The sequence below is a fragment of the Phacochoerus africanus genome, chromosome 3 (assembly GCF_016906955.1).
Source record: "Phacochoerus africanus isolate WHEZ1 chromosome 3, ROS_Pafr_v1, whole genome shotgun sequence".
Taxonomy (NCBI): Eukaryota; Metazoa; Chordata; class Mammalia; order Artiodactyla; family Suidae; genus Phacochoerus; species Phacochoerus africanus.
In genome coordinates, this window is record NC_062546.1 from 131,673,255 (window position 1) to 131,700,311 (window position 27,057).

A 27,057-nucleotide genomic window follows, 5' to 3' on the forward strand; every position below is an offset into this window, starting at 1 on the left:
AAAGGCCATATATGATAAACCCATAGCTAACATCATTCTAAATGGTGAAAAGCTGCAAGAATTTCTGCTAAGATCAGGAACAAGACAAGGATGGCCACACTCTCACTTTTATTCAACATAGTATTGGAAGTCTAGCCATGGCAATCAGAGAAGAAAAATAAAAGGAATCAAAATAGGAAAAGAAGTTAAACTGTCACTGTCTGCAATTGACATAATACTAAACATAGAAAGCCCTAAGGATGTTACCAGAAAACTAGGAGAGATCATCAATGAATTTAGTATAGTTGCAGGATACAAAATGAACACCCGGAAGTCTCTTGCATTCTTATACACTAACAATGAGAGATCAGAAAGAGAAACGAAGGAAACAATGTCATTTACCATCACACCAAAAGGAACAAAGTATCTAGGAATAAACCTACCTAAAGAGGCAAAAGACCTGTATTCTGAAAACTATAAGACACTGATGAAGGAAATCAAAGATGTCACAAACTGATGAAAAATATACTATGCTCTTAGATTGGAAGGGTTAATATTATCAAAATGACTATACTACCCAAGGTATACTACACTAGTATACTATACTACAATCTATATTGTACAATCTATACTACAGATTCAGTGAAATACCTATTAAATTACCAATGGTATTTTTCACAGAACTAAAAAAGTTTTAATTTGTATGGAAACACAAAAGACACCAAATACCAAAAGCAATCCTGAGAAAGAAAAATGGAGCTGGAGTAATCAGGTTCCCTGACTTAAGACTATACTACAAAGGTATAGTCACCAAAACAGTATTATACTGGCAGAAACAGAAATATAGATCAGCAGAACAGCATAGAAAGCCCAGAAATAAACCCACATGCCTATGGTCAACTAATCTACAACACAGGCAAGAATACACAATGGAGAAAATACAGTCTCTTCAATAAGAAAACTGGCTACCATAAAAGAACAAAATCAGAACATTTCTAACACCATACACAAACACACACACAAAAAAACCCTCAAAATGGATTAAGACGTACATATAACATCAGATACTATAAAACTTAGAGGAAAACATAGGCAGAACACTCTCTGACATAAATCACAGCAATATCATTTCAGATCCACCTCCTAGAGTAAGAAAAATAAAAATAAACAGTTCCTGTTGTGGCTCAGTGGCAACAAATCTGACTAGCATCCATGAAGATGCAGGTTTGATCCCTGGCCTCCCTCAGTGGGTTAAGGATCTGGCATTGCTGTGGCCTGTGGTTTAAGTCACAGACGTGGCTCAGATCTGACGTGCTGTGGCTGTGGGTAGGTCAGCAGCTACAGCTCCAATTCAACCCCTAGCCTGGGAAGCTCCGTATACTGTGGGTGACCCTAAAAAACAAAGCAAACAAACAAATGGGACCTAATTAAATGTAAAAGATTTTGTGTAGTAAAACAAAATGAGAGAAAGTATTTGTAAATGAAAAGACAAGGAAGTAATCTCCAAAATATACAAAGAACTTATGTAGCTCAACATCAAAAGCCAAACAACCCAATGAAAAAAATGGTCAGAAGATCTAAACAGACATTTCTCAAAGAGGACATATAGATGGGTAAAAAATACATAAAAAGATGCTCAATATTTTCTAATAATCAACTAATCAACTAATTATTAGAGAAATGCAAATCAAAACTACTATGAGGTACCACCTTATACCACCCAGAAGAGCCATCAGTCAAAAAGTCTACAAACAATAAATGCTGGAGGGGGTGTGCAGAAAAGGGAACACATCTACATTGTTGGCAGGAATGTAAGTTGCTGCAACCACTATGGAGAACAGTATGGATGTTCCTCAAAAAACTAAACTAGAACTACCATATGATCCAGCAATCCAACCACTGGGCATCTATCCACAGAAAACCATAATGTGAAAATATATATGCATTCCAATGTCCATGCATCACTATTTGGAATAGCTAAGACACAGAAGCAACCTAAATGTCCACTGACAGAGGAATGGATGAAGAAGATATGGACCTTATGTACACGAAGTATTACTCGACCACAAAACAGAATGAAACAATGCCATTTGTAGCAACATGGATGGACCTAAGATGATCATACTAAGTGGAGTTAGGGAGTGAAAGACAAACATCATATGATATCACTTATATGTAGAATCTAGAAAAAGGACACAAATGAGCTTATCTGCAAACAGAAACAGATTCACAGACTTTGGAAACAAACTTATGGTTACCAAAGGGGAGAGGTGGTGGTGGGGGTGGACTAAGGGTTTGGGCTTGGCATATTCACACTGAAGTATATGGAATGACTGGCCAACAGGGACCTGCTGTATAGCACAGGGAACCTTATCCAATATTCTATGATAATCTATATGGGAAAAGAATTTAAATCAGAATGGATGTGTATATATGTATGATGTGTGTATATGTATAACTGAATCACTTTGTTACACAGTAAAAATTACAACATTGTAAATCAACTATACTTACATAAACCTTTAAAAAATAAAAAAAAAAACTCCTTTCCTACAGTTTTGCAGCAACTTCAAACCTCAACTCTGCTTACTCATGTGTACAAGAGGAACATGTCAATTTTATCTGAGGGGCTACTGGGCAAAAGCAACAATACATACAGTTAGGTGCTTGATATGGAACAGCATGTAATCATAGACTCGAGGGATATCAAAGACATTATAGTGACATTGTATAGCCATCCAAGTCACCAAGCACCTAAAACATTTTAATCCAAACTAATTTTACACAGTGGCCAAAAAACTAATCAAATGAAATTACCAACAATTATTTCATTTGGTCAAGTATGTCCTAAGGTTTAAAGATTTATTTTACACTCATGCAATTTTATTGTAAATGTACATCTGCACTTCTTCTCATTCAGAAAGTATCTGCGGTCTCTTGCAAAGATGTAACTGAAGAAAGATAAAAACTATGTGAGGCAGCTGGAGAGGAAAAGAACAAGGATGAGGTGGGGGAGAAAGATCCAGGCTAAGATGAGTACTCAAAATATGTCATAATATATAGTCCACTTTGCTAATGGAGGGCTACAAGTCTGTTTCTGAACTTCTTCAATGGCAATTCAAAAAAGGAAACATAATCTGTTAGACAATTTAAGACAGAAATACAAATCCAGTGCTTGGGAAGGGGACATGAATTCCTTAGACTGAGGTCTGTAGGACTTTATAGAGATGATGCCGTGAAACACAGACCCCAGCAACTCGTCCTGAACAAAAGGTAAGTTTCAAACAGCTATTTTGTAATGCCCCTCAGTAAAGATTAACAGCTGAAAACTTAAGTCAGAAAAATAAATCAGAAAATGAGGGGGATAAATGGTATGCTATACAATTGCCCAGTATTCTGGATTAAGAAGATAATACATAAAATGATATTATTGTAATATATATAATATTTAATAAACCTATATTGAGCAATTATTGTGCCCCAAACATAAATGCTTTGCCTGCATTTTCTTATTTAAGCTTCATAAAAATCTTATGAGGAAAATGTTATTTTTCCTATTTTATAATTCAGAAAAATGAAGCTGAGAGAAGATGCAGAACTTGTTCAAGGTTGAACAGCTAGTACATGGCAGGGCTGGGATTAAAACACAGTACCCGTGTTTTTGGAGTTTACATTTCCTAGAACATCACCCCCCATGAATATATTAAAATTAGAATTGATTCATAATGGGCACATACCTTGACAGTTTTAGCTTAAAAACTTATAAACCAGAAGGCATGGCTATTCAAATTTCACTAGAGTTTTTGTAAGGCATCTATTTTTTTAAGCAATGTTTATCATGCTAACTCTCATGATAAACTGCAACATGGACTTTGTTCAATGAACTGACATGTTCAATAGTTTTGCTAACGATGTTGTTAGAGTATAGGGAAATAATAGGGAAATAAAGGATAATTTAAGTTTTAGAACAGTGATCTTAAGCCTTTTATTCTAGGCATTACTGAGTTAGAAAGAGTGGTTGTTAAGCCACTACTAATGCATTTATAAAGTAGATAAAAACAAGCATCTTTTTGAGAAGAGGAGGGGCACGCACTTCCCATTCTTTCTGAAATAAGATTCCTGGCCTCTCTCCTCCTCCTCCTGCTTAGCAGAAAAGGAATGACAGATGACTGGAACATCTGGGGAAGATGCAGAGGCATGTAACTCAGCCCTTTCTGGATTTTCTTCTTTTCTTATCTACCTCTTCAGGAGAATTCTGCAGTGGTCCATACCACCCAAAAGCAGGTGAGCAAGTCAACTGTTGTCTAGTCTCTTTAGCATTTCTCTGTTACTGGTTGTCAACTCAAGAAGAAAAAAAAAAGGGGGGGTGTTATTTTTGAACCTTTACAAGTAACAATTATGGGCATTTTTAAACTAGTCTCTAGGAATTCCCATTGTAGCTCAGAGGCATTAAGAACCCTACTAATAGGATGAGGGTTTGATCCCTGGTCTCGAACAGTGCATTAATGTCGAGAGCTGCAGTGTAGGTCGCAGACGTGGTTCAGCTCCCAAGTTGCTGTGGCTATGGCAGAGGCTGGTAGCTGTACTCTAATTTGACCCCTAGCCTGGTAACTTCTTCATGCTGCAGGTGCAGCCCTAAAAAGAAAAAAGAAAAACTGGTTTCTAAATAATCTTAACTACTAGAACTGATAATTTATGGGAAGAGGCAGCCTCTGTTTAAATTACAAAAACTGACCCTCCCTGCTTGAACGGAAGCTAAAACATATAATGTTTATTTTATCTGGTTGTATCAGGATAAGTAAGGCAAAATAAAACAAATTCTGCTAAGGGGCTAGAGGAAAGTTATTAGAGGAGAGATGTGAAGAAAGATGAAGAGAAAAAGTTTCTACATATTTTGCTCCATAACATGTAATGCCATCATGGCCCTGAGAGCTAACAGAATATGTGAAGTAGACATGAGTATCTACATATCTTCTGCTAACCCAGACACTGACAAGATTTTCCCAAATGTAAAACAATGCCACTTTTCTCACTATTTACATTATTCCTCCCAAGGAAAAAAACGTGATAGGCAATGAGTTATTACTGTGTTTAAGTACATTGAAAATATCTTCCAATCTTCTCAGTATTATTTTCTATAAGTAGCAATATATATAACCCACATAAGCAAAAGCTCTTTGGAGTCCTCAAAAACTTTAAAGAGTGTAAAAGAATCCTAAGACCAAAAAAGCAATGAGAAGTATTAAGGCAGGAGACAGATGGGTCTCAGGCTGAGCAAATGTAATCTGCTTCCTGTGGACAGATAACGTCAAGATAAAAGCTGCATCCTTCTTGGATAAAAGAGAACATCTATTTCTCATTCTTGAGGTCAAGGAGACCTCCCTCCGGAACAACTACATATTAGCAGAAAGGCTCTTTCAGGGGTCAGAGAAAGGAGAGGTACCATAGTACATCCTGTCAATTTCCCAGAGACCCTTGTGCTAGAATCCATAAAGATGTGCATGCACACAGGGGAGGGTCCCGAGTCAGGCCAAAGCCAGGAAAGCAAAATGATTGGCCAAAGGAAACCCGAAAGGACTGTACCCATACAAGTGATTTAAACAGCCTCCAAAGCACTTGTCACTCTCTTCCTCTGTCTCTGTCCCTCTCTCTGCCCCCCAGCCTGCCAGTGCCCGTGCTTTCTCCATACCTATCTTCTCCCTATTCTCTTTTTAAATAAACTTATTTGCTTCACTACCCTCATTCTCTTTGTTGAATTCTTTCTCCAGAGGGACAAAGTTCTGGGGACCTACATCAAACGGTCAGGGTTCAGCATTCCCACCTGATAGCCACCTGAGAATGCTACGACCTTTATTTCACTCATCTCCCACAGAGTGGCAACATGTGTTAGATAACTGCTTTAAAAGTGTCCATAGTTCTTGGAGTTCCCGTTGTGACGCAGTGGTTAATGAATCCCACTAGGAACCATGAGGTTGCGGGTTTGATCCCTGGCCTTGCTCAGTGGGTTAAGGATCCGGTGTTGCCATGAGCTGTGGTGTAGGTTGCAGACGTGGCTCGGATCCCGCGCTGCTGTGGCTCTGGCGTAGGCCGGTGGCTACAGCTCCAATTCGACCCCTAGCCTGGGAAACTCCATATGCCATGGGAGCAGCCCAAGAAATGGCGACAAGACAAAAAAAAAAAAAAAGTGTCCATAGTTCTAGATCTACTACATGAAATTATAACAACATCCTCTATCATCTGTACTACCTATTTTTCCAGCCTAAATCTCCCTTAGTCCTCTTGATATTAATCATATAATTTACTCAAGAATTCCCTGCCTTTTGAAATGCCCTTTCTGTTCCCCACTTCTCTTGTATCTGTAGATATAAATTCTATACTGTTTTTAACATGGTCACCCGGTATCTATGCCTTATATGACTTTCTTAGCATACCTTCTGTCCTACAATCCCATTCTATTGTCTATTCGTTTTTCCTATCTAGCCACTTATATGAATGTATCTTTTACCCTAATCACTTTTTCCCACTGTCTCCCTCATATGTATCCATTCCATCTTACCAATAACCTTTAGCCACAAATGGAATCTATCACTGATCAATTAACTTATCTACTCAAGTATGGTTTAAACATATATCTTAATTCCTAAAAACTAAGTGTTTATACTTCACCAATTTACATTTCCAACCAAATCACTTGCCTATATACTTATCCAAATACACTAAAAACAACAAGAATATTGGAATGTGAACTAGAGCATTACCAAACACCAAAAGAATTTAATAATGGAAATCTCCATTTATCCAGAATGACTCAGAAAGGTACATTCTGGTTAATATATATGTTAGCTAATTAAATCCACATATATACAAGGTGACAAGAAATTATAATGCTATAAAATGAACTTAATATAAAAACTATATTGAGCATCACTGAACACTTGTGTGATTCTGAGAGTAAGGGCATGTCAGAACCTTGCAGTGTTATTAGGTTATCACTATGGATATCAACTATCAGGAGAGAATTAAAACATCTTCAAGGGTATAAACATTGTCTTACACTTCCTTTTATGTGCTCCATTACAACTGGAAGAGAAGTAGGCATATGAAAGAGCCATAAATATTAGCTGAATTTCATATATAGTCAATTTGCTATTAACATCTTTTCTTAAGAATGCACATTTTATCTCCCCCCAAAATAGAAGGAAATCCAACTTCATTTAAAATTTCCACTGATTTCAATACTAAGCTAACAGAGCATTTTTATAAGTGCTTTTTGATGACAAACTATTTTCATCTTTTGAGATGAAAACATAACCATCTAAAATAATGGCAGGAGTTCCAAATGTAGTACAGTGAAAACAAATCCAACCAGTAACCATGAGGATGCAGGTTTGATCCCTGGCCTTGCTCACTAGGTTAAGGCGTTGCCATGAGCTGTGGTGTAAGTCACAGACATGGCTTGGATCTCATGTTGCTGTGGTGTAGGTCAGCAGCTGTAGCTTCAATTCGACCCCTAATTTGGGAACTTCCACATGCCGCATATATATATGTTATATGTATATATAACATATGTATTATGTTATATGTATATATAACATTACTAATTACTTGGCTGATTATTTATCAAAATTGGAACATACAGGGAAAGGAACTATCAGGCTTGGTCCAGGAAATTTTAAGTGGTGGTTAGAAGTCTAAATATTTTGATTAGAGCCAAAGCTGCTATGAAGAGCCATGAATGTGGGTTTGAATGATATGGCCTCTGAGATCAAAGAGGAAGTTTTAGAAAATCCAATGGTATATTTTCTTCTTTCCAAAACATTCAAAAGGAAAATATAAAGGATCTGAATAATGCTACTGTGGCCCAAACCAACTGCTTTACCAAAAAACAAAACAAAAAACAGCTATAAAAAATAAAAGAAAGATTAAAAATTTCAACAGTTACCTAGAAATCATAAAAGTGTCATAGTGGACCAGAAAATAGCCAAAGAGAAGTCCTATAACAACAAAAAAATAACCAAAGTTAGGAACTCTTCAATGAACCACTTAAAGAGCACATTAGAGAAAAGTGAGGAGAGACTAAGTAAAGGTGAGACCATTTAGAACAAAACATAAAAAATAGAATAAAAAATATAGCAGAGGGAGTTCCCGTCATGACTCAGTGGTTAACAAAACCCAACTAGTATCCATGAGGACACAGGTTCAATCCCTGGCCTTGCTCAGTGGGTTAAGGATCTGGCGTTGCCCTGAGCTATGGTGTAGGTTGCAAATGCTGCTCGGACCCCATGTTGCTGTGGTGTGGGATGGCGGCTATACCTCTGGTTGGACCCCTAGCCTGGGAACCTCCATGTGCCACCACAGGTGTGGCTTTAGAAAGACAAAAGACAAAAAATATATATATATATATATATACAACAGAGAGTAAAAGACATTGAGTTTAGAGTGAAAAGATATTATGTACATTGGAGTCCCAGAATTAGAGGAAAGAAAAGGACAGAGGCAGTATCTGAAGAGATAATGAATAATAATTTCCCCCAAACTGATGAAATATCATTCTTCATATTTAAGAAGTTCAGGGAGTTCCAAGCAGACTAAACAAAAAGAAATCCAAGTCTAGGTACATCAAAGTAGATGTGCAGAATATTACAAAATAAAATTTGTGAGCGGTCAGTGAAAAAAAGATGATTTATATCCAAGGAAACAACAGAATAAAACTGAATTCTCTATAGCAATATGCAAAAAAAAATAAGCCACAAAGTTGTGTTTATTGCAAAGCAAGGTTGGTTTAACATCTTAAAAATAAGTATAATTTATGACACTAATAGAAAAGGAAAATCATATGACTATTTCAAAATATGCAAGAAAAATCATTTGATAGAAAATAATACCTATTCAAGAAAAAAAAATTCTTAACAAACTACAAGGAATGGAAGAGCTAATAAAGCTTATTCTCCAAAGACCTACAGTGATCATACTTAATAAGGAATGCTTTCCTTCTGCAATAAGATTAGACAAGGTCCTGGTAGTGGTTGCCAGTATAGTAAAGCACAGGAGATAGACAAGGGTACAAGAATGAGAAAGGAGGAGACAAAAACCATCGTTAACATATGACATAATTTTTTACATATAAAATCCAAAATGAGAATCTTTACAGATAAAATCCACTGTCTTTGCATATACATTTCCCTGAGTTAGCAACATCTTTTCCAGTAGCAACAAAAAAATTAAGTGCCTGGAAATAAATCTAATAAAAGACGAGGAGTATCTCTACATAGAAGACAAATTGTCTTCTATTGAGAGACATTAAAGAAATCAAAAGACAAATAAATGGAAATATATGCCATATTCATGGATTGGAGACTCAGTGTCATAAAGATGTCAATTATCTCCAAATTTATCAGACTGAATATAATCCCAATCAAAATCAAAACAGGTCTGTGTATACAGAGGGAGGAATTGGAGGCAACCTGACAAGCTAACTCTAAAATTTATATGCAAGTGTCAAAAGCCAGCAATAGCCAAGTTATAAAGCCTCAGAAAGACAAAATGTTATTAGAGCAATGATGGATAAAGAGAGAAACAGAACACAATAATAGACTGAGAAACAGGACCACACATACATGATCAGTGATTTCTGACAAGACGGCATATTAAAATGGTGAAGAAAAGATTATCTTTTCACTATACGGTACTGGGACAACTGGATATCCATATGGAAAGAAGTGAAACTGGATTCCTATTGCATATCACACACCACAGATTTGCTCAATCACTTGGAAAACAAACATATGGCTGAGTAAAGGAAGCCAGACACAAAATAATTCATATCGTATAATTTGTTTGTCAGTTTAAGAGGAAAAAGCAGGGAGTTCCTGTCGTGGCTCAGTGGTTGATGAACCCAACTAGTATCCATGAGGACGTGGGTTTGATCCCTGGCCTCGTTCAGTGGGTTAAGGATCCGGCTTGCCATGAACTGTGGTGTAGGTCACAGACACATCTCTGATCCTGCGTTGCTGTGGCTGTGATGTAGGCCAGCAGTTGCAGCTCCAATTCGACCCCTAGCCTGGGAACCTCCATATGTCATGGGAGTGGCCCTGAAAAGACAAAAAAATAAAAGGAAAAACCAATGTTGCATATGACCTCAGGTACTGTCACTGGAAAGGGGCACTTGGAAGGGGAGGACCTCTGGAGGAAAACTGGCAGTTTTCTAGTTCTTGACCTGAGTAGTGGTTTCAAGTTTGTATCATAGTGATTTATCAAGCTATTCTCTTATGTATTATGTACTTTACTGTAAGTCAATTCTACGGTCATATCGAAATGATTAAATTAAAAATTTACATTAAATATCTTACCCTGAGACTAGCATCTGCCCATTGTGAGAAAAAGCACAAGCCAGAACAGGAGCACAGTGCCCACTCAGTGTACTTTTATATTTTAATTCAAAACCTGCAAATAACAAGGTGAGAATAATTAGCAAGCTGTGCTTAGATTTTATTTTTAAGTAAAAACTATTTTATTTATTCAACTGAGTGCCTAAAGAACACAAAAATGAAAAAACGAATCCTGGTGAAACTCAAGTATTGAAATGTTGTGTGACTAAGTGGCTTTTAAAGTTCAGTGATGGGTAAAGAAAACAGTGGGCTCAGCAAAGGCTAGATTGGGAGTGTTATAATTATGAAACTATTTTTAAAATTAATTCTATAAAATACACAAATATATAACATTTTAAACTAATCTAAAATTTTAAACTATACTACAACTTTGTTATCTAAAAAGATATATATAAGAATTCTAGCTGTGGCTCGTCAGGTTACGAATTTGAATAGCATCCATGAAGATGTGGGTTCTACCCCTGGCCTCATTCTGTTGGTTAAGTATCTGGCATTGCCATAGGCTGTGGTGTAGGTCACAGATGTGGCTGGGATCCTGCGTTGCTGTGGCTATGATGGAGGCTGGCAACTGCAGCTCCGGTTTGACCCCTAGCCCGGGAACTTCCATATATATATACACATACACCACACACACTAATTGCCCAAATGCCTAAAAAGAAATCAAATGGCTGTAGCTTTAAATATCTGATATTAAGAAAATATTTTCCTCACTCCATAAATTTAAAATAATGGTAATTTATACGTCTTATAACTCCAATATATCCTATAATACTCCTACAAAGGATGTAACACTGAAATGCTTTTTATGCTTTCTGTAATTATTGAAAAAAATCACAACTCTTTTAAAGGTACACTGAGGGAATTCAATATATTTTAGTGACAATCTATAAAAATAATCACTAATATATTGGACTGGGAAGACAAGGAAATAAGATTTATAATTTTCTCAGATCTAATAAAAGCTTTTTTGAAATGTTAATGGCTTCTAGAAAGCTTTTAACTAACAAAAAGGTCATTAGAGCAAGTAAAAGTTTCAACAAAAAGAAAATACATCTCATTTTATTACTGAATATATACTTTATTTCTATTCAAAAATAAAAAAATGTATTCTTATCTGAGAGTAGATGTGGGCATTCAAGGTACTGATCAATAATTAAGGACATATAGATCAACAAGTTGGCACAATCAAAACATAAGGGTTTACAAGCTGCAAACCAAATGAAGATTTCTAAACTTGCAATAGGATTCTAAGAATTGGTTACATTCTCAACTAAAAGATCCACTTGTCTATCTACTCCTCCTTACAAATGAGCCATTAAAATTGGGAGCAAAGAATGCTAAATGCTTCATTAAAAGGCTCTAATTGCATATGTTTATAAACTGTTATATAATGTCTTTTAAAGAGCCAGGGTAACAACACATTTTCCAGACAATGTATCAAAAGCTTTCTTTTTGAACAATCCACACATGTGACTATATTCATAGTTTCTTATAAGAATTTTACTTGAATAAGAAGAGAATGAAGAGGCAGGATAGACCAGAGAAGTAATGAAACTCCTATCCTCATCAGCATGTCACTGAATACCTTAAAAGAATTACTGAATGTAATCTGAGTCAACAAAATAACTAAATTTCCACAAAAAGAAATGTATTTATTTCCTAAAAATAGGCCCTTCCCTATACATTAGCAAAATGACAATTCTCTCTATGACCAAACTCTTGTGAGCCATCTTCTTGATGAGGCCTTGACTTTGGCCTACAAAGGCTTAAACAATATAGTTTTGAAGAGCTCAAGATCACATCCCAAGGATGACCTTGGCCCCCTTACAGTGCCTTTCTGGGAAAACTCAGGGCTGCCAAAAGAATGTACTGCTTACTCCAGCCAATACCTTAAGACAGAGCTTCAGTCTCCCAGTCTGAGACAAACTTCCATAAGTGACAGTAAACTCAGATGGGTTTCACATGGACCAATTCCTAGCTTCCAGCACTGTGTAATGTTTCCACTTCCCTGATGCTATAGAGCCTTCACTGACCCCCTCATTATTCCCTCACCCTCCCTCTAAAACACACAGTAACTTCTGTATAAACTGAAGTTGAGTTCAGGTCATGATGGACTCTTTCCCCTATTGCAATGGTATATTACTGATTAAAATCTGTCCTTACTGCTTTAATTTGTGTCCAGTCTTATCTCTGACAATAATTTTATAAACAATAAAATAGTGCATGATTTGACTAAAGCTTATTAAGTAACGAATAATAAAATAAGAATATTTTTAGACATCTGAAGCAAGATGGCCAACTGAGCATTTAATTTCAGAGTTCCCATTAAAATAATGAAGGAATAAATAAAGATAAAAATTCACATCAATTTAGAGAATATGAAAGGACACATCAGCAAATGAGAAACTAAAAACAATTTGGGAAAGGAAGAATGCAAATTAACTGATGAAAGTATAGAGGAGTTAACAGCCTGGGATGCAAAATAAGGAGCCAGGAAGAAAGCTAATCTTCCCCTGAAAACCCCAAAGACTTAGGACTATTAACAATTGAGGAAAAGGGAAGTCAGAAATGATACAGACCTGAAAAAAGAAAAAGTCTGTTTGTGAAACATTCAGTATCTACCTCCCATCCCTTCCTGACCCCACCCACAGTATGCTGCATAAAAGCCAGATGCTTCTCCCCAGAAAGAAAGAAAATAATGACTGCCTGGGGAGCTCTATCTAAGCTCCAGGGCAACACAGACACCCACATACTCCAAGCCCTTATCCTTTCCCAATAAGGGAATAACCTACCTCCTTATCCTAAAAGGAAGCCAGCAACAACAAACCACCACCAGGTGCACAGAGCTTCTAAACTTATTGTCTAATTTTGAAAGTAAATGGAATACTAAGGGTCACCAGGCCTTTGAGGAAGGTAACCATGTGAAAAAGAAAGAAAGATCAGGGTAAACAAAAAAGCCCAAGAGCAAACAAGGATGATCAGGAAACAGAAGGTACTTAGAAACAAAACAAAAAGCCTCTAATTGGTATCCTGAGAGTTTTGAGAGGATCTTACATTCATAAAATAAATGGAGGAAATTAAGAAAAAGAAACAGAAAAGACAAACCTTTAAAAATTGAAAATTGGGAGTTCTCTTGTGGTGCAATAGGTTAAGGATCCAGCTTTTGTCACTGCAGTGACTTGGGTTGGTGCTGTGGCACAGGTTTGATTCCTGGCCTAGGAACTTCCACATGCCTCAGGAGTGGCCAATAAATAAATAAATAATAAAATTTTTTTTTTTGGGGGGGGAAGGAGTTCCCGTCATGGCTCAGCAGTTAACGAATTTGACTAGGGACCATGAGGTTGCAGGTTCGATTCCTGGCCTTGATCAGTGGGTTAAGGATCCGGCATTGCTGTGAGCTGCGGTGTAGGTTGCAGATGCAGCTCAGATCTGGCGTTGCTGTGGCTGTGGCGTAGGCCAGCAGCTGTAGCTTGGATTGGACCCCTAGCCTGGAAACCTCCATATGCCATGGGTGCAGCCCTAAAAAGACAAAAGACAAAAATAAAATTTTAAAAAAATTGAAAATAGGATTAATGAAATAAAAAAATTCAAGAAAAGGTTAAAAGACAAAGCTAAGGAATTTTCTCATTATATAGAAAAACGATAAAGACAGAAGTGTGAAGGGGAAAGTTATAGAGAATCAAGTTAGGAGTTCCAAACTCAAGTAACAGCAATTACAAAAAGTAGAAAAATAAATAAATCAATAGCATAAATGATATTGTGTTCCAAAAATGAAAGACATAAGTTTCTTAACTGATGAATTGCCTGAAAAAAATTGTACAATGTGGAGTTCTACTATGGCCCAGTGGGTTAAGGATCCAGTGTCATACTGCAGCAACTTGGGTTGAGGCCGTGGCAGGGGTTCAGTCCTGGTCCAGGAACTTCCACATGCCACAGGCACAGCCCCCCAAAAAAGAATAATACAATGCATGGGGAAAAGACTATCAAAAAACCATAACTACAAAGAATAAATTTCAGATGTGGCGGTATAACCAATATTTACAGAAACTGTGAAAACCATCAAAAGAGTTGAAAAAAGAAAAAGTACCAAGTCGTTACCTCTGGTGAGCAGGAATGTGTGTAGTGGTGAAGTCATAGCCAGCAGTGAGCACACAACTTCTAAATAATGCACATGTGTTACTTTGATTAAAAATTCTTAAATAGGAGTTCCCTTGGTGGCGCAGTAGTTAGCGAATCCGACTAGGAACCACGAGTTTGCGGGTTCGATCCCTGGCCTTGCTCAGTGGGTTAAGGATCCAGCATTGCTGTGAGCTGCGGTCTAGTTTGCAGATGCGGCTCGGATCCTGCATTGCTATGGCTCTAGCATAGGCTGGCAGCTGCAGCTCTGACTGGACCTCTAGCCTGGGAACCTCCATGTGCCACTGGAGCGGCCCTAGAAAAGGCAAAAAGACAAAAAAAAAATTCTTAAACATTTTTATATTCACTTTTAGATATCCAGAGTACCCTAGGTAAACAGATTAATTAAAGCAGAAATTTTACCTGGATCATAAGTAATTTTAGAGAACTACTAGTTGAATACATACCTAAAATATGGGTAAAAGAAACCATCCAAATTTTCATGTGGCAATCCTGACCACATGATGCCAATCGGAAAAACTGAAGACCTTGTTCTCCATCTAAAAATGTAAATTTGTTTAAAAATAAATACACAAGAATTGATAACACATTTAAACCAAAACTTTTTCAATTTCTCAGGCTAAGGTCTATTAATTCTATTCATTTAAACCATATTCACAAGAAATATTAATTTATAACATATAATGAAATGTCAGTTTAAGAATTCCTTTTAAACAAGGTACTTCAAAGGATTATGACTTTAGCCCCTGAAGCTGCTATAACAAAATACCTTATTTTCCTCCCACTAAGGAGGGGCCAATATTGAGTCACTAAGCCTAGAGTGTCCTCCAACCCAATTTTAGTCTATGAGGTTAGCACTGATGGGAAAAATGGGGAAGAAAAATCTGTTACAATATTAGCGTTAAAAGTTTAATTACTCCCAATTTAACTTTTTAAGGATATATTCATTTCTTAAAAACTTAGTCTATAACTGCCATGGAATAATGAGAGAGATTTCTGCCATGGAATAATGAGAGAGATTTCTCCCATTTAATCAAGACAAAGGCTAGAATTACATAAATACAAAACTAAATCAATTCAGTCCAACAGATTTGGTGGAAAACATTACACAAATCAGGGAAAGTAATCACTTACATGTGGAGTCATGAAAAAAACCTACCACATGTTTATGTTTATTTAGATAATTTCAGCAAATCATCATATAACCACTAGGTAAATTCCTAAATACTTGTACGTAATGTAAATATTGGTATCAACTCAGTTTTATATGCATTTCCCCTAATACTACAGATCAAAGGAAGTTTTGGTACTCATATGCAGTAAAATACAATTAAGAAAAATAATAAGGAATTCCTGCCATGGCACAGCGGAAACGAATCCAACTAGAAATCATGAGGTCCCGGGTTCAATGCCTGGCCTCTCTCAGTGAGTTAAGGATCTGGTGATGTGGTGAGCTGTGGTGTAGGTCACAGACGCAGCTCGGATCTGGCGTTGCTGTGGCATAGGCTGGCAGCTGTAGCTCTGATTAGACCCCTAGCCTGGGAACCTCCATATGCTGCGGGTGCGGCCCTGAAAAGACAAAAAAAAAAAGCTAATAAGCGTCTTAAGATTGCACTCTGGTCTTGCAAATATTTAGTACACAGTATTTAAACACTTGGGTATGTAAAATCATTATTTTCTATAGACTCTGTCTTGTTGAAAGCATGTATATTTTATTAACATACAAATTCTTTTTCACTCAAAAGTTTACTGTTTTTCGTCTTTTTGCCTTTTCTGGGGCCACTCCCGCAGCATATGGAGGTTCCCAGGCTAGGGGTTGAATCGGAGCTGTAGCTGCTGGCCTACGCCAGAGCCACAGCAACTCGGGATCCGAGCTGAGTCTGGGACCCACAGTCTGCGACCCACACCACAGCTCACAGCAACGCTGGATCCTTAACCCACTGAGCGAGGCCAGGGATGGAACCCACAACCTCATGGTTCCTAGTCAGTTTCGTTAACCACTGAGCCATGACAGGAACTCCTCAAAAGTTTTATTAACTGCATGAGACTTCTACATTTCAATCGCGTTTTTGTAGCACACAAATTCAGCCATGTTACATTCTTTCTCAGAGATCTTGATGGATGTTAAGCAATTTCTTACAAATTATTAAATCTTTTTAAGGCAAAACAATTTACTGAAAAATGGCATAAACAAGAGTAAAATATCTAAGTGCTAGACCCAATTAAGAAAACTTTTTTCATTTGTTTCTTGACTAAATAGATCCTCCGAAGTTAATTCTGGAGTTTCTTTCGGTAGTAAAACTGGAGCGAACTGAACATTTATCCTCCAGCACAAACAGTATTATTTTTCCTTATTTGAGTAAAATGTCACAAAGTCAGATCGATATGTCCTAAGTATTTACAGATATTACCAAATAAAATAAATTAAAATTACATATTTTGCTTTTTACAAGAATACTATAGTTGCCAAAAATTCCTAAAATAATCACTTATAAAGCATATATTGATCTGTTTTAGGGAATTTACACATAAGGTTAAAACATATTGTAACAAGCTGAAATAAACTATAGAAGCATATTAGACTATACTGAGAAATATACTTTCAAATATACTCTAAAGGCAGGGTAGGGATGAGGACATTATGCTTATTTTAGAATCTCATCTAGAATTCTCTGCTTGGTTTAGTGAATCTTTCCAGGGTCCACTGGCTGAAATCTCTCTAAAGATAGGACAATGATGCCCTCAGTTTTACTCTAAAATTAATAATAAAAATGGTATTTTAATAAAAATCTTTTTCATATAACTTAGAATTAAAAAAGCAAACAAGTCTCCCTATGTTAATGTAATTCATCAAAGATTCACTGAGTGTCCATGAAATTTTGAAGACGGAGTCACAGAATGGAAAAAACGGTTTTTACATGTTACAAGCTGGTCTTAGAATCAAACAGCCTAAAAGAACATATTAAAATAATAAATTACCTAAATAAATTAGGTAGGGAGTTTAATATAAGAGTGGACTGAGGAAAAAGAAATACATTAACCTGCTATATGATAATGATAGGTTAGGAAAACAAAAACAATAAATTTCAGTAATCAGTGTGCATTTCTAAGCCTACTATGTACCAGCCACTTTAAATAAAAAAGACCCAGGTCTGCCCTATGGAGCTTACAATATAATAGAAAAAACACCATTAAACATAATCTATATAAATAACTATATAAATAAAACTTGTGATACTTCCTTAAGTACCATAAAGGAAAGATAAACCCATGCAACTAAAAGACTGAATCAAAATATTTTAGACTGAATGCAGGAGCCAAGAGCTGGGGAGGTGCGTCTTATGTGATTTTTTTTACCTGAAATCTAAAGGAACTAAGAGTGAACCAGGTGAAGGGTCCATATGTGAAACCTTTGGAAAAATCTTACACTCAAGGAATGAAAGGAGGCCATTGTGACAAGAGAATGCATGTGGCCAAGTGTGATTCGAGGTGAGGCAGGGAAATAAAACATGTAAATACTTAAAGACTTTGTGGTTTGTATCTGGTCTTTTATCTCACCTGAATCATATTTTAATGAGCTACTGATGGCTTTGAAATGGGCGGGCGGGGTGCCAAAGCCATCCTGCTACTGGACCTGAGGTGTCCAATAAGATTGTAACTAGCCATGTGCAGCTACTGAACAATTGAAGGGTGACTAGTATGAGTTGAGACATGATATAATATACACATCAGATTTCAAAGATTTCAAACCAAAAAATAGTAAAGTATCTGAATAATTTTATTGATTAAAAATTATTAAAACATTTTATATATTTTTGGTAAAATATATGACAAAAAAAATAATTTTAGTCTTTTCTAGGGCCACTCCCGAGGCATATGGAGATTTCCAGCCTAGGGGTCTAATTGGAGCTGTAGCCGCCGGCCTACACTACAGCCACAGCAATGCCAGGTCTGAGCCCAGTCTGTGACCTACTCCACAGCTCACCGCAATGCCAGATCCTTAACCCACTGAGCGAGGCCAGGGATTGAACCCGCAACCTCATGGTTCCTAATCGGATTTGTTGACCACTGCGCCACGACGGGAACTCCTAAAATTAATTTCATTACTAGAAATTTTCATTCTATTACTAGAAATTTTTTAATTTACATATGGACCTCACATTATATTGCTATAGGACAGCACTGTCTGGCATTAAGACTGGAGGATCCAAAAGCAGAACTTCTATACTAACAGGAAGATGAAAAATGAAAGAAAACTTCCCAATTCACCGTATTTATTTAGAACCAAGAGTCTAGGGAGTTCCCATTGTGGCTCAGCAGTAAGGAATCCAACTAGTATCCATGAGGACATAAGTTCAATCCCTGGCCCCACTCAGTGGGTTAAGGATCCGGTGTTTCCGTGAACTGTGATGTAGGTCACAAAAAGTGGCTCAGATCCTAAGTTGCTGTGCCACAGGCTGGCAACTACAGCTCCAATTCAACCCCTAACCTGGGAACTTCCATCCCTCAGGTTCAGCCCTCAAAAGCAAAAAAAAAAAAAAAAAAGTGAGATTTTAGAAAGAAAAAAAACTAGAGTCTATATTCAAGAGTTTTTGTTTCTTTTTCCAAAAACTAGTCATATTGTCAAAGGCTTTACAAGTTTATCTTTTGAAAGATTAGATTAGTAGAGGGAAAATGTACCTTGTCTCCAATTTTTAATTTCATATTCCTATTTGAATATCAATATTTCAAAAGTAGAGTAAAATCAATAAAGTCCTCTGAATTACCATACTCGAGGAATCCAGACCCACCGTACCAAGCAGCATCAGCCCCTGTATACTAAAGAATCTAATTTTCTCAAATAACATCTGTCATTTTCTTTTGAACAAAAAAGATGGAGAAGGATGATTCCTTAAGAAGAATAAATCAAAAGGGCTCATCATTTTACTAATGAAGTAAAAATGATGAGTAAAAGAAGTCAAACTCACATACAAATTGCAAATGGGAATTACTAGTGCTTACAAGAGTAAGATAACTAACCAGAAACTGGTTGTGGAGAAAAATCGCAGCATGTGATTCCAAGATCGTGTGCTTTTTCATTATGCAGACACCTCATTTTATCATCCCACACTGTTAAATCTCCACATGAAGAGCCAGTGACAAAGAGGTTTCCATGAGGAGAAAATGCACAGGCCACCAAGGAGCCATCCTTAACACTACCACATCTGAAATAAAACCAAAGAAAAGAGGATTTTCATTTCAGAGCATCTTTTTACTTTGTATTACAATCTCTAACACCAACTCAGTATAGCAAAGAGGATAAAGGGCTATCTAGAACTAGAAAGGGCAATAGATGCCTATAGAAATAAAATTTCATATATGCTAAAAACAGATATGTAAGAGGATTTAAACATTTCAACCAAACCAAAATCCACATATCTTCATACTCTTCCATTTAGCAAATCAGTATGAACATGTTAAAATCTACAAAGCTTAACAAAAAAAAGCAAGAACAACCAACAGTTTCAACTGCAGTCACATTTTTTAAAAAGTTATAAGTATTTTTATCGAAAAACACGTTACTAGGGTCAAAAGTACTTTTAAAATCACCCAGAAACAACAGTAAGGATTTTCATCTCATCGTCAAGTACAAATATAAATTCTTTATGTAAAGAAAATGCTGTGAACAGGTTAAAATATCTTGGGAAGATTAGGAAGTACCAGGCTAATTATTTTCTCAATTAGGAAAAATAAACTGGTAAAAACTCAACAATTAGTGCAGTGTCCCATCCAGTGCTTAAATCTACTGCAGTGTATCATTTTTACATCATCAATTACATACATTAGAGAAATAATGTAAGGGAGGCAGAATTTATCATCAGATGAGAGAAAATTCCTTAGCTGACAGCTGTTATTTCATTCATATAAAGTAAGTTAAAGACAATTCATTCTTTAAGTGCTTTCTCTTTAAATTGTTTATCAATGCCACTTAAAACACATCACCTTCTTCAACCCAGAGACCCAAATTTAAATGAGCAACAGTTGTGTACCAGTTACCACCTGTTCTCTGAGTGATGCTGGGGTTAGGGAGAGGGGAAGAAGGTACACTAAGCTACGCTAACTGGTAACATTTAAAAGCTTACAGTTTTTAATATATTTGTTATCACTGAACTGTATACTTTAAAATGATGTAAATGTTTTATCTTCTAGACATTTCACCACACTAAAAATACATACAAGTACATGGTTTTCATGCTGGTAGGTTGCAACATAGCATTACCAGTGTAAACTAACCGATAATTGTTAGCCAAAAGGAGCTTTTCAGATGATTTTTTTTTTTTTAAAGGAATGGTAACACAGCACCATACTAATCATAAGGTTCCTTCTGGGCTTGGTCAGCAAGAATCCTAGTCAGGAAAGTGCTATGTCTCTCAGGTGAGACTTTTATCGTTGGGAACACGTGAGCCACAAGTGATAAAAATAAAGCCTAAAATTACTGTTCTTCAAAAGACTGTTGCAGATTTTTTTTTCTTTTTCTTTTTTTCTTTTTTGCCTAACTTAAAATAAAAACCCATAAAAGACTAACAGGATTAATTCTTATTTTACAAAAGATTCAAAATTTAAAACTTTCAGAATCAAGCAAATCTACTTCAAGAATCATATTAAATGTTTTTATGACCTTCAGAAGTTGGTCAAAATATTCTTCCTTTGACGTCTGAAGATTATCTGCTTCTTAAAGGCATCAAATTTTTTTTTTTTTGGTAACTCTGTTATTAGGATTAAACACAGAAAGGATTTAAAATATATTCCTACCTATATAACTTGTATGTCTGTGCATTCCACAAAACAACCGTTCCATCTGCCGCCCCTGACACCAAACAAGAGGAGTCTGGGGAAAACCGGCAAACCCTCACAGGGCTACCACTGGGCTGCTCCATCACCGCCAAAATCTGTCCATTCTGAGTATCCCACAGGACAGTGGTACCATCTGTTGAACACGAAGCCAAAATATGTCCTGAAGGGGAGAAGCAGCAGCAGTGGACAGCATAGGTGTGAAACTTCAATGGAGAGTGTGGCAGTTCAGTAAAGTCACTCAGGCAGTACAGGCGAATTGTTTTGTCCAAGGAGCAAGTGGCCAAGAGGGAAGCAGAGAAGGCACAGCAGTTGACATCATCATCATGATCAGCTAATGTGTGAATCAGTTTCACCATGTTCTTTATTTGAAGTAAAATATCCTGCAGTTATCAGATAGATAAAGGTTACTTCATCCCAGGAATCAAATAAACACAACTCAAATCCATACAAAAGAGCCAAAATCAATTTCAAAACTTGCTCAATGAAAGCTCCTACATTCATATTTTTAAAAGACACTATATTATACCCAAGGTAAGAATAATTTGGAAAAAAAAGCATTAAGACTATAACCTCTGATGATGATCAATCATCAGTGCCATAACAATAAAGTTCCCTAACTCCTGAAAAAGAACCTAGTCAAGTGACCAAAATGATTTGACACTGAACATCCAAAACCATTTCATCTTTGAAGACTTTCCCTTAACTGCTACTTAACACTCCCTCATTCCAGATCTGCTAATCTCAACTCAAAAATATTTTTCACTATTTTAACAAACTCTCCCTCTCCTTGCACCGGATGGAGACAAGGCTATTCCTCTGCCTCTAAGATGCAGAACTATATGGTTCACTCACAAAAAGTTTCATTTACAATTTAAATGAAAACTATCATGTCATGGTCTGTCATCTTGTCTAACAAAAAATAAAGTGATACCTAAGAGATTTGTGGTGAAGAACCAATGTAATAAATCAAGGAAACCAAAAAGAATGGCAAAAAATGGACCTGGCCAGTTGCACTGAAAAACAAATTTACAAATTTATAATAAAATCCAAACTCCTCACTACAGCTTACAAAACCCTCTATGACCCAGCTCTTGCCTGCCTACTTTTCAGATCTCAACTCACCACTTTCTCTCTCCCACTTCTTTCCAGCCTCCCTAGTCCAAAGGATTACATTAAAGATCTTCACCAAGTGGTTTTCTTAGGCTTAAATTCTCTTCTCTCTGCTTTTGGGATCTTATTTCTCATTCAGATTTCAATTTCAGCGTCCTTCCCAATCTAAAGTAGCCACTCTCTAGGCTAATGTATCACACCCTACTTTAATCCTCAGTGTATCAGTTACCAACAACCGACATTCACTTGTCTCCCTGCCCCCCAACTACAATGTAAACTCCACAACAGTAATCTGTTCCATCTTGCTCATTTCTTTATCCACAGCATGGAAAAACAATGGTGTCAGCACATAACGTGGTCAAATAAATATTTGTTGAATTAACATGTTTTCCAAACCCAGCTGGGTTCTATTCTTTAAATATTATAGACTATTAATACAAAATGATTAGAAAATTAAAAATAAAGCTACCAAATGCTTTGTTAAAAAAATTCGACAGCGGAAAAATGGTATAGAACGAGGCAATCAGCCCTGAAGGGACAGGAATAACCTTGAATTGTAAAATTTATAATGCCTTGTTCTAATGTTATTTACAGAAAGCTTTACAAATAGATGGAGCATGTCTTTTCGATATCTTATCCCAAAAATTCAGCCTCTCTTTTTCAAACAAACTACAATGAAACCTAAAAAACAAACTGAAAAACCAGCAAAAAAAAAAAAAAATTCTGGTAGATTACCGCCTGTTTTGTTGCACTGAAAACAAGAGCGATCAGGTGGTGCTTTCTGGAGAGCTCCCAAGCCCCAACTATGCAAGTGCACACAAGTAATTTTCCAAACAAACTTTTGCTTCTTCACCCCTGTGGCACTCATTTCCCTTTGCAGTTCTAGGAGACCCCAGAGTCAGAAGGACGAAACCGAAATCAGCTGCACAATTTGTTTTGAAAAGGTCTCTCAAGCCCCCTACTTGCTTTAGGGAGTAGGTATCCACCTTCAAGACATAAAGCCAAACACTCACAGGCAAACCGGGTCAACTCGCTAGTGTGAACACAGGCATCCCTATCTAATACAAAGCAAACCCGAAATGGCAAAGAATCCTCCCGAATGTAAAACCGGCGACCTACTTCCCCTGGACGCGGGGACCAAGGATTTGCCCAATGTCGAGCCAGCCGGTTCTCGGCGGAAGGAGCAGACAGAGCGGACGGAGGCAGGAGCGCGGCCGGAGGAGAGCAGGGCCTTCCAGGGCGCAGGAACCGGAGTACGGGGTAGGACCGGGGAGAGTGCAGCCGGGGCTTCCACACCACAGCGGGAGCACCCTCCCGGCTCTCAGCCGAGACGGAACAACCTTGCCCCGCTCCGGTCAAGGGCTCAGCTAGTCCCTGTCGCGCGCTTAGAACCAGATGCGGAGAAACAGGAGGGTTTCGACACGGCGGGCTGACCCCAGTCACACTCCCCCAGCTGCCGCCGCTGCAGCTAAACTGGCCCAGGAGCGCGACACCTTTCACCTGGAAGACCCACGACGCCTGGGATCCGCCCTCAGGGGCCCAGCAAGCAGCACAGCGCACGTGACACGCAGGTGAGGCGGGTGGAGCTGGCACTGGTAGAGGCCCTAAGGCTAAAGAATAGGCTCCGCCCCCCTGAGGGGTCGGCCCGCGCTGCGGCGCATGCGCGTTCTTTCGCCTTCTGATGGGGAGGTCTCTAAATTCTGCCTCTAGGATTCTAAAGAGTCCAGACTTGGGGAGATATTTTAGTTGAAATTTTTTTCCAGTTGAGGAAGCTGAAATCCCAACGTTTAGCGAATGTCTGAGATGTGGTTTTAAAGGAGGGATTATACAACTCTCCAGTTATTCCAGCTCAAAGTTTTGAATCTCGTTCCTCTATCCCCGTCCCCTACCCCGTCTATTTTCTGACCTCCTGATTGGTCTTTTCTGTTTAGGCCAGCTCTGACCTCGGCTGTCCATAAATTCTGCCACAGCCTTTGTGCCCAGGTTACCCACATCTCTCTTTCTAGGGTGGGCTCCTCACCCCTGGGCCCTGGTCCTGTGGTTCTCCTGTTCGCTAAATAGGTCCAGGTGGATATCCTGGTATCACCTGAACCCAATGTGCGTTTCTTCTAGCGTTGCCGACTGTCTCCTAATTTCACGGATAGACCTACGTGTCTACGGAGTGGTCTTGCCAAGCCCTTTTGAGATTAAAAAAATTGACCAGGAAAAAAACTTCCCAGGCATGCTAACACCTATCACCTTAGGGCAGGACACAGTATAGAACCATGTTCAGGTGAAAGTCAAAGATACAAACAAAAGTGTTTTCTTCAATGAGGAAATAAAAAATTATCAACCCAAGGAAGCCAAAGTCTTATATTTGAAAAGTAATAACCTAAAACATTCATATTTAAACATGAAATTGAGATCGCTGGAAAATATTTGTAAAAGGGGAGATCAAAATTCATGACTTTGAGATGCTCCTGTGATTTTTATTTATTTTTGCTTATTAAGACCACACCTGTGGCATGTGGAAGTTCCCTGGCTAGGAGTCAAATCCGAGGTACAGCAAACTATGTCTGCAACCTCACCACAGCTCAGGGCAAGGCATGATCCTTAACCCACTGAGAAAGGTCAGGGATTGAACACATGTCATCAGGGATACTAGCCAGGTTCATTACCACTGAGACACAAGGGGAACTTCTGCTCCTGTGATTTTTAAATTGATCAACAAGTGCATTATGACTGAGACTTTGAAATCTGATTATGTGCCAAATACTGCCAAATTAATATTTTTCTAAAAGTGAAACTGACAGCACTAATGGCCTGAACCCAGCCAGAACACAGATTGGGACTTGAACCCATGTTTTTAAATTTGAGTTACCCTGTGTCTGGATTCACTAAGGTTTGGGTTCTTTGTGCCTCAGTGCAGCAGTAATTTTCAGTGAGAGACAAAGTGATTTAAAACAGATTTAGTAGGGTAGACCGCTTATAAGAGATGCAAGCAGGCAGACAAGGAAGCTCTGCCTGAGGATCTGGTGGGCCACAGTTTTATCATCCAAGGGAGGCAGGGGTTGGAAAGGCTCGCCTCTTCTTTAGTATCCAGTAAGGTGTGCATTCAAATCAGCTGAAGGGTGGTCCTCAAACTCCTGCCCTAGGTCTGAATCTGAATGCAGGCCTCATCCCAATGACCTGAGGCAATTCTTGAAACTCCGCTAGTTAAGCAAGCCTGCCTTTTCTCTAACTTACAGTGGTCTCCCCGCATCCCCCAGGTTTGCCTCTTTATCTATGGTACCCTATTGGGACTTCTACAACCACCTGTGCCTACTCTAGCCCTATCAAAAGCAACTTTGTTATTGTATAAATAATAGAGCTCTCTGTAGGAAATAGAGAAACTATAAATAAGAAAATAGCTAATAATCATACTATCCAATGATAAGCGACCCAGAGATAACACTTCCTTTCAATCTTTCATGCGTTAAAGATCAATAATTTTATACAAAGACCTGCAAACTACCTTTTCCAACTTAAACTTGTAGGCTGAGCATTTCCAAGTCTAAAATTTCTTCCGTAGTTTAATTACTGTTTCTGCCTAATAGTCCACACCTCCAGAAACATACCACAATTTATTTAACATTTTCCCAATTGTTTCAATATTTTTGTGCTTCTTATAAATAATACTGGATTCAATGACTTTGTGCATAAATCCTTTTTCACATTAATGAACATATGCTAAGGAAATTGTTAAATAGAAATGGAATTACTGGACATAACATAAATAGTTTTAATAAATTTTGCCATATTGCTTTTCAGAGAGGTTGTATGTTTTTCACTCTCAGCAGCATATGGTGGTGACTGTCCCTCCACATTCTTGACAGACTTGAATAATTTTTTTATATTTTCATTATCTAATGGGTGAAATTGGTTATAATACTCTTAAAGTAAAATATGTAAAAGAAACCCCTGACTACACAGGCCTGTCATTTAGCACAGAGACCTCAAGCCCAATGTGGTCAGTTTGCCTGTCCTGCAAAGAAAGGTAGTTTCAAAGAAGGAAGGTTTATTGTAGCTGATATCTAGTCTATGAGTTTCCAACTTGGGAGACGTTAATTAAGATATATTTGCTATATACTAGAGAAGCATTGCAAGAATTTATGGAGATCTTTGATCACATGAGTGAACTGGTTATCTTACCTCAAAGGACAGAGTGTCAAATAGTTGGAACTTTGAGTTGGAATATTAAAGATTTGACTATTTTATACACTTTTGCTCTAATTATGTAACTGTAGTCAATAATTAATCCTAATTTATTATTAATTTCTAGTTTTATTCCTTATAATGACATTTGGAGAATATAGAAAACAATTTTAAATGATATTTGTAAAGCAAAACTCATTTTTCAATTTAATAATAAATACATGCTCTCAAAATAAAATCCTATGGGATCAGAACAGGTGTGAATCAGTCAGTGAGTCAGTGATTACTCAAAAATTTCTCCAAGAGTAACCAAGAACCCAAAGGAGAAAGAAAGTGAAGATAGGCACTGGTGAAATTAGAAAAGGTGGGTGTCAGAATGGGTCCTAAACAGCCTTAAAGCATGGGCCAACTGAGGTTTGAGCTTGGTTAATATCCA

At 37.5% G+C, this 27,057-nt stretch overlaps 1 protein-coding gene across 4 annotated transcripts in view; it reads right to left on the reverse strand.

Moving 5' to 3' along the window:
• Positions 1–24,080, reverse strand: part of WDSUB1 (WD repeat, sterile alpha motif and U-box domain containing 1) — a 70,421-nt gene extending 46,341 nt beyond the window's left edge. For 2 of the 4 annotated variants that reach the window (XM_047772678.1, XM_047772676.1), the window contains exons 1-5: positions 23,568–23,691; positions 21,297–21,718; positions 19,524–19,708; positions 14,951–15,043; positions 10,329–10,422 (exon numbers count right to left, since the gene is read on the reverse strand). In XM_047772678.1, the coding sequence (XP_047628634.1) occupies positions 10,329–10,422; positions 14,951–15,043; positions 19,524–19,708; positions 21,297–21,694 (770 nt within the window). In that variant the 5' untranslated portion in view covers positions 21,695–21,718; positions 23,568–23,691. Of the gene's footprint in view, positions 1–10,328; positions 10,423–14,950; positions 15,044–19,523; positions 19,709–21,296; positions 21,719–23,567; positions 23,692–23,948 lie in introns of those variants that run through there. The other 2 variants (XM_047772677.1, XM_047772679.1) reach the window with 2 other exon arrangements.
• Positions 24,081–27,057: the final 2,977 nt, after the last annotated feature.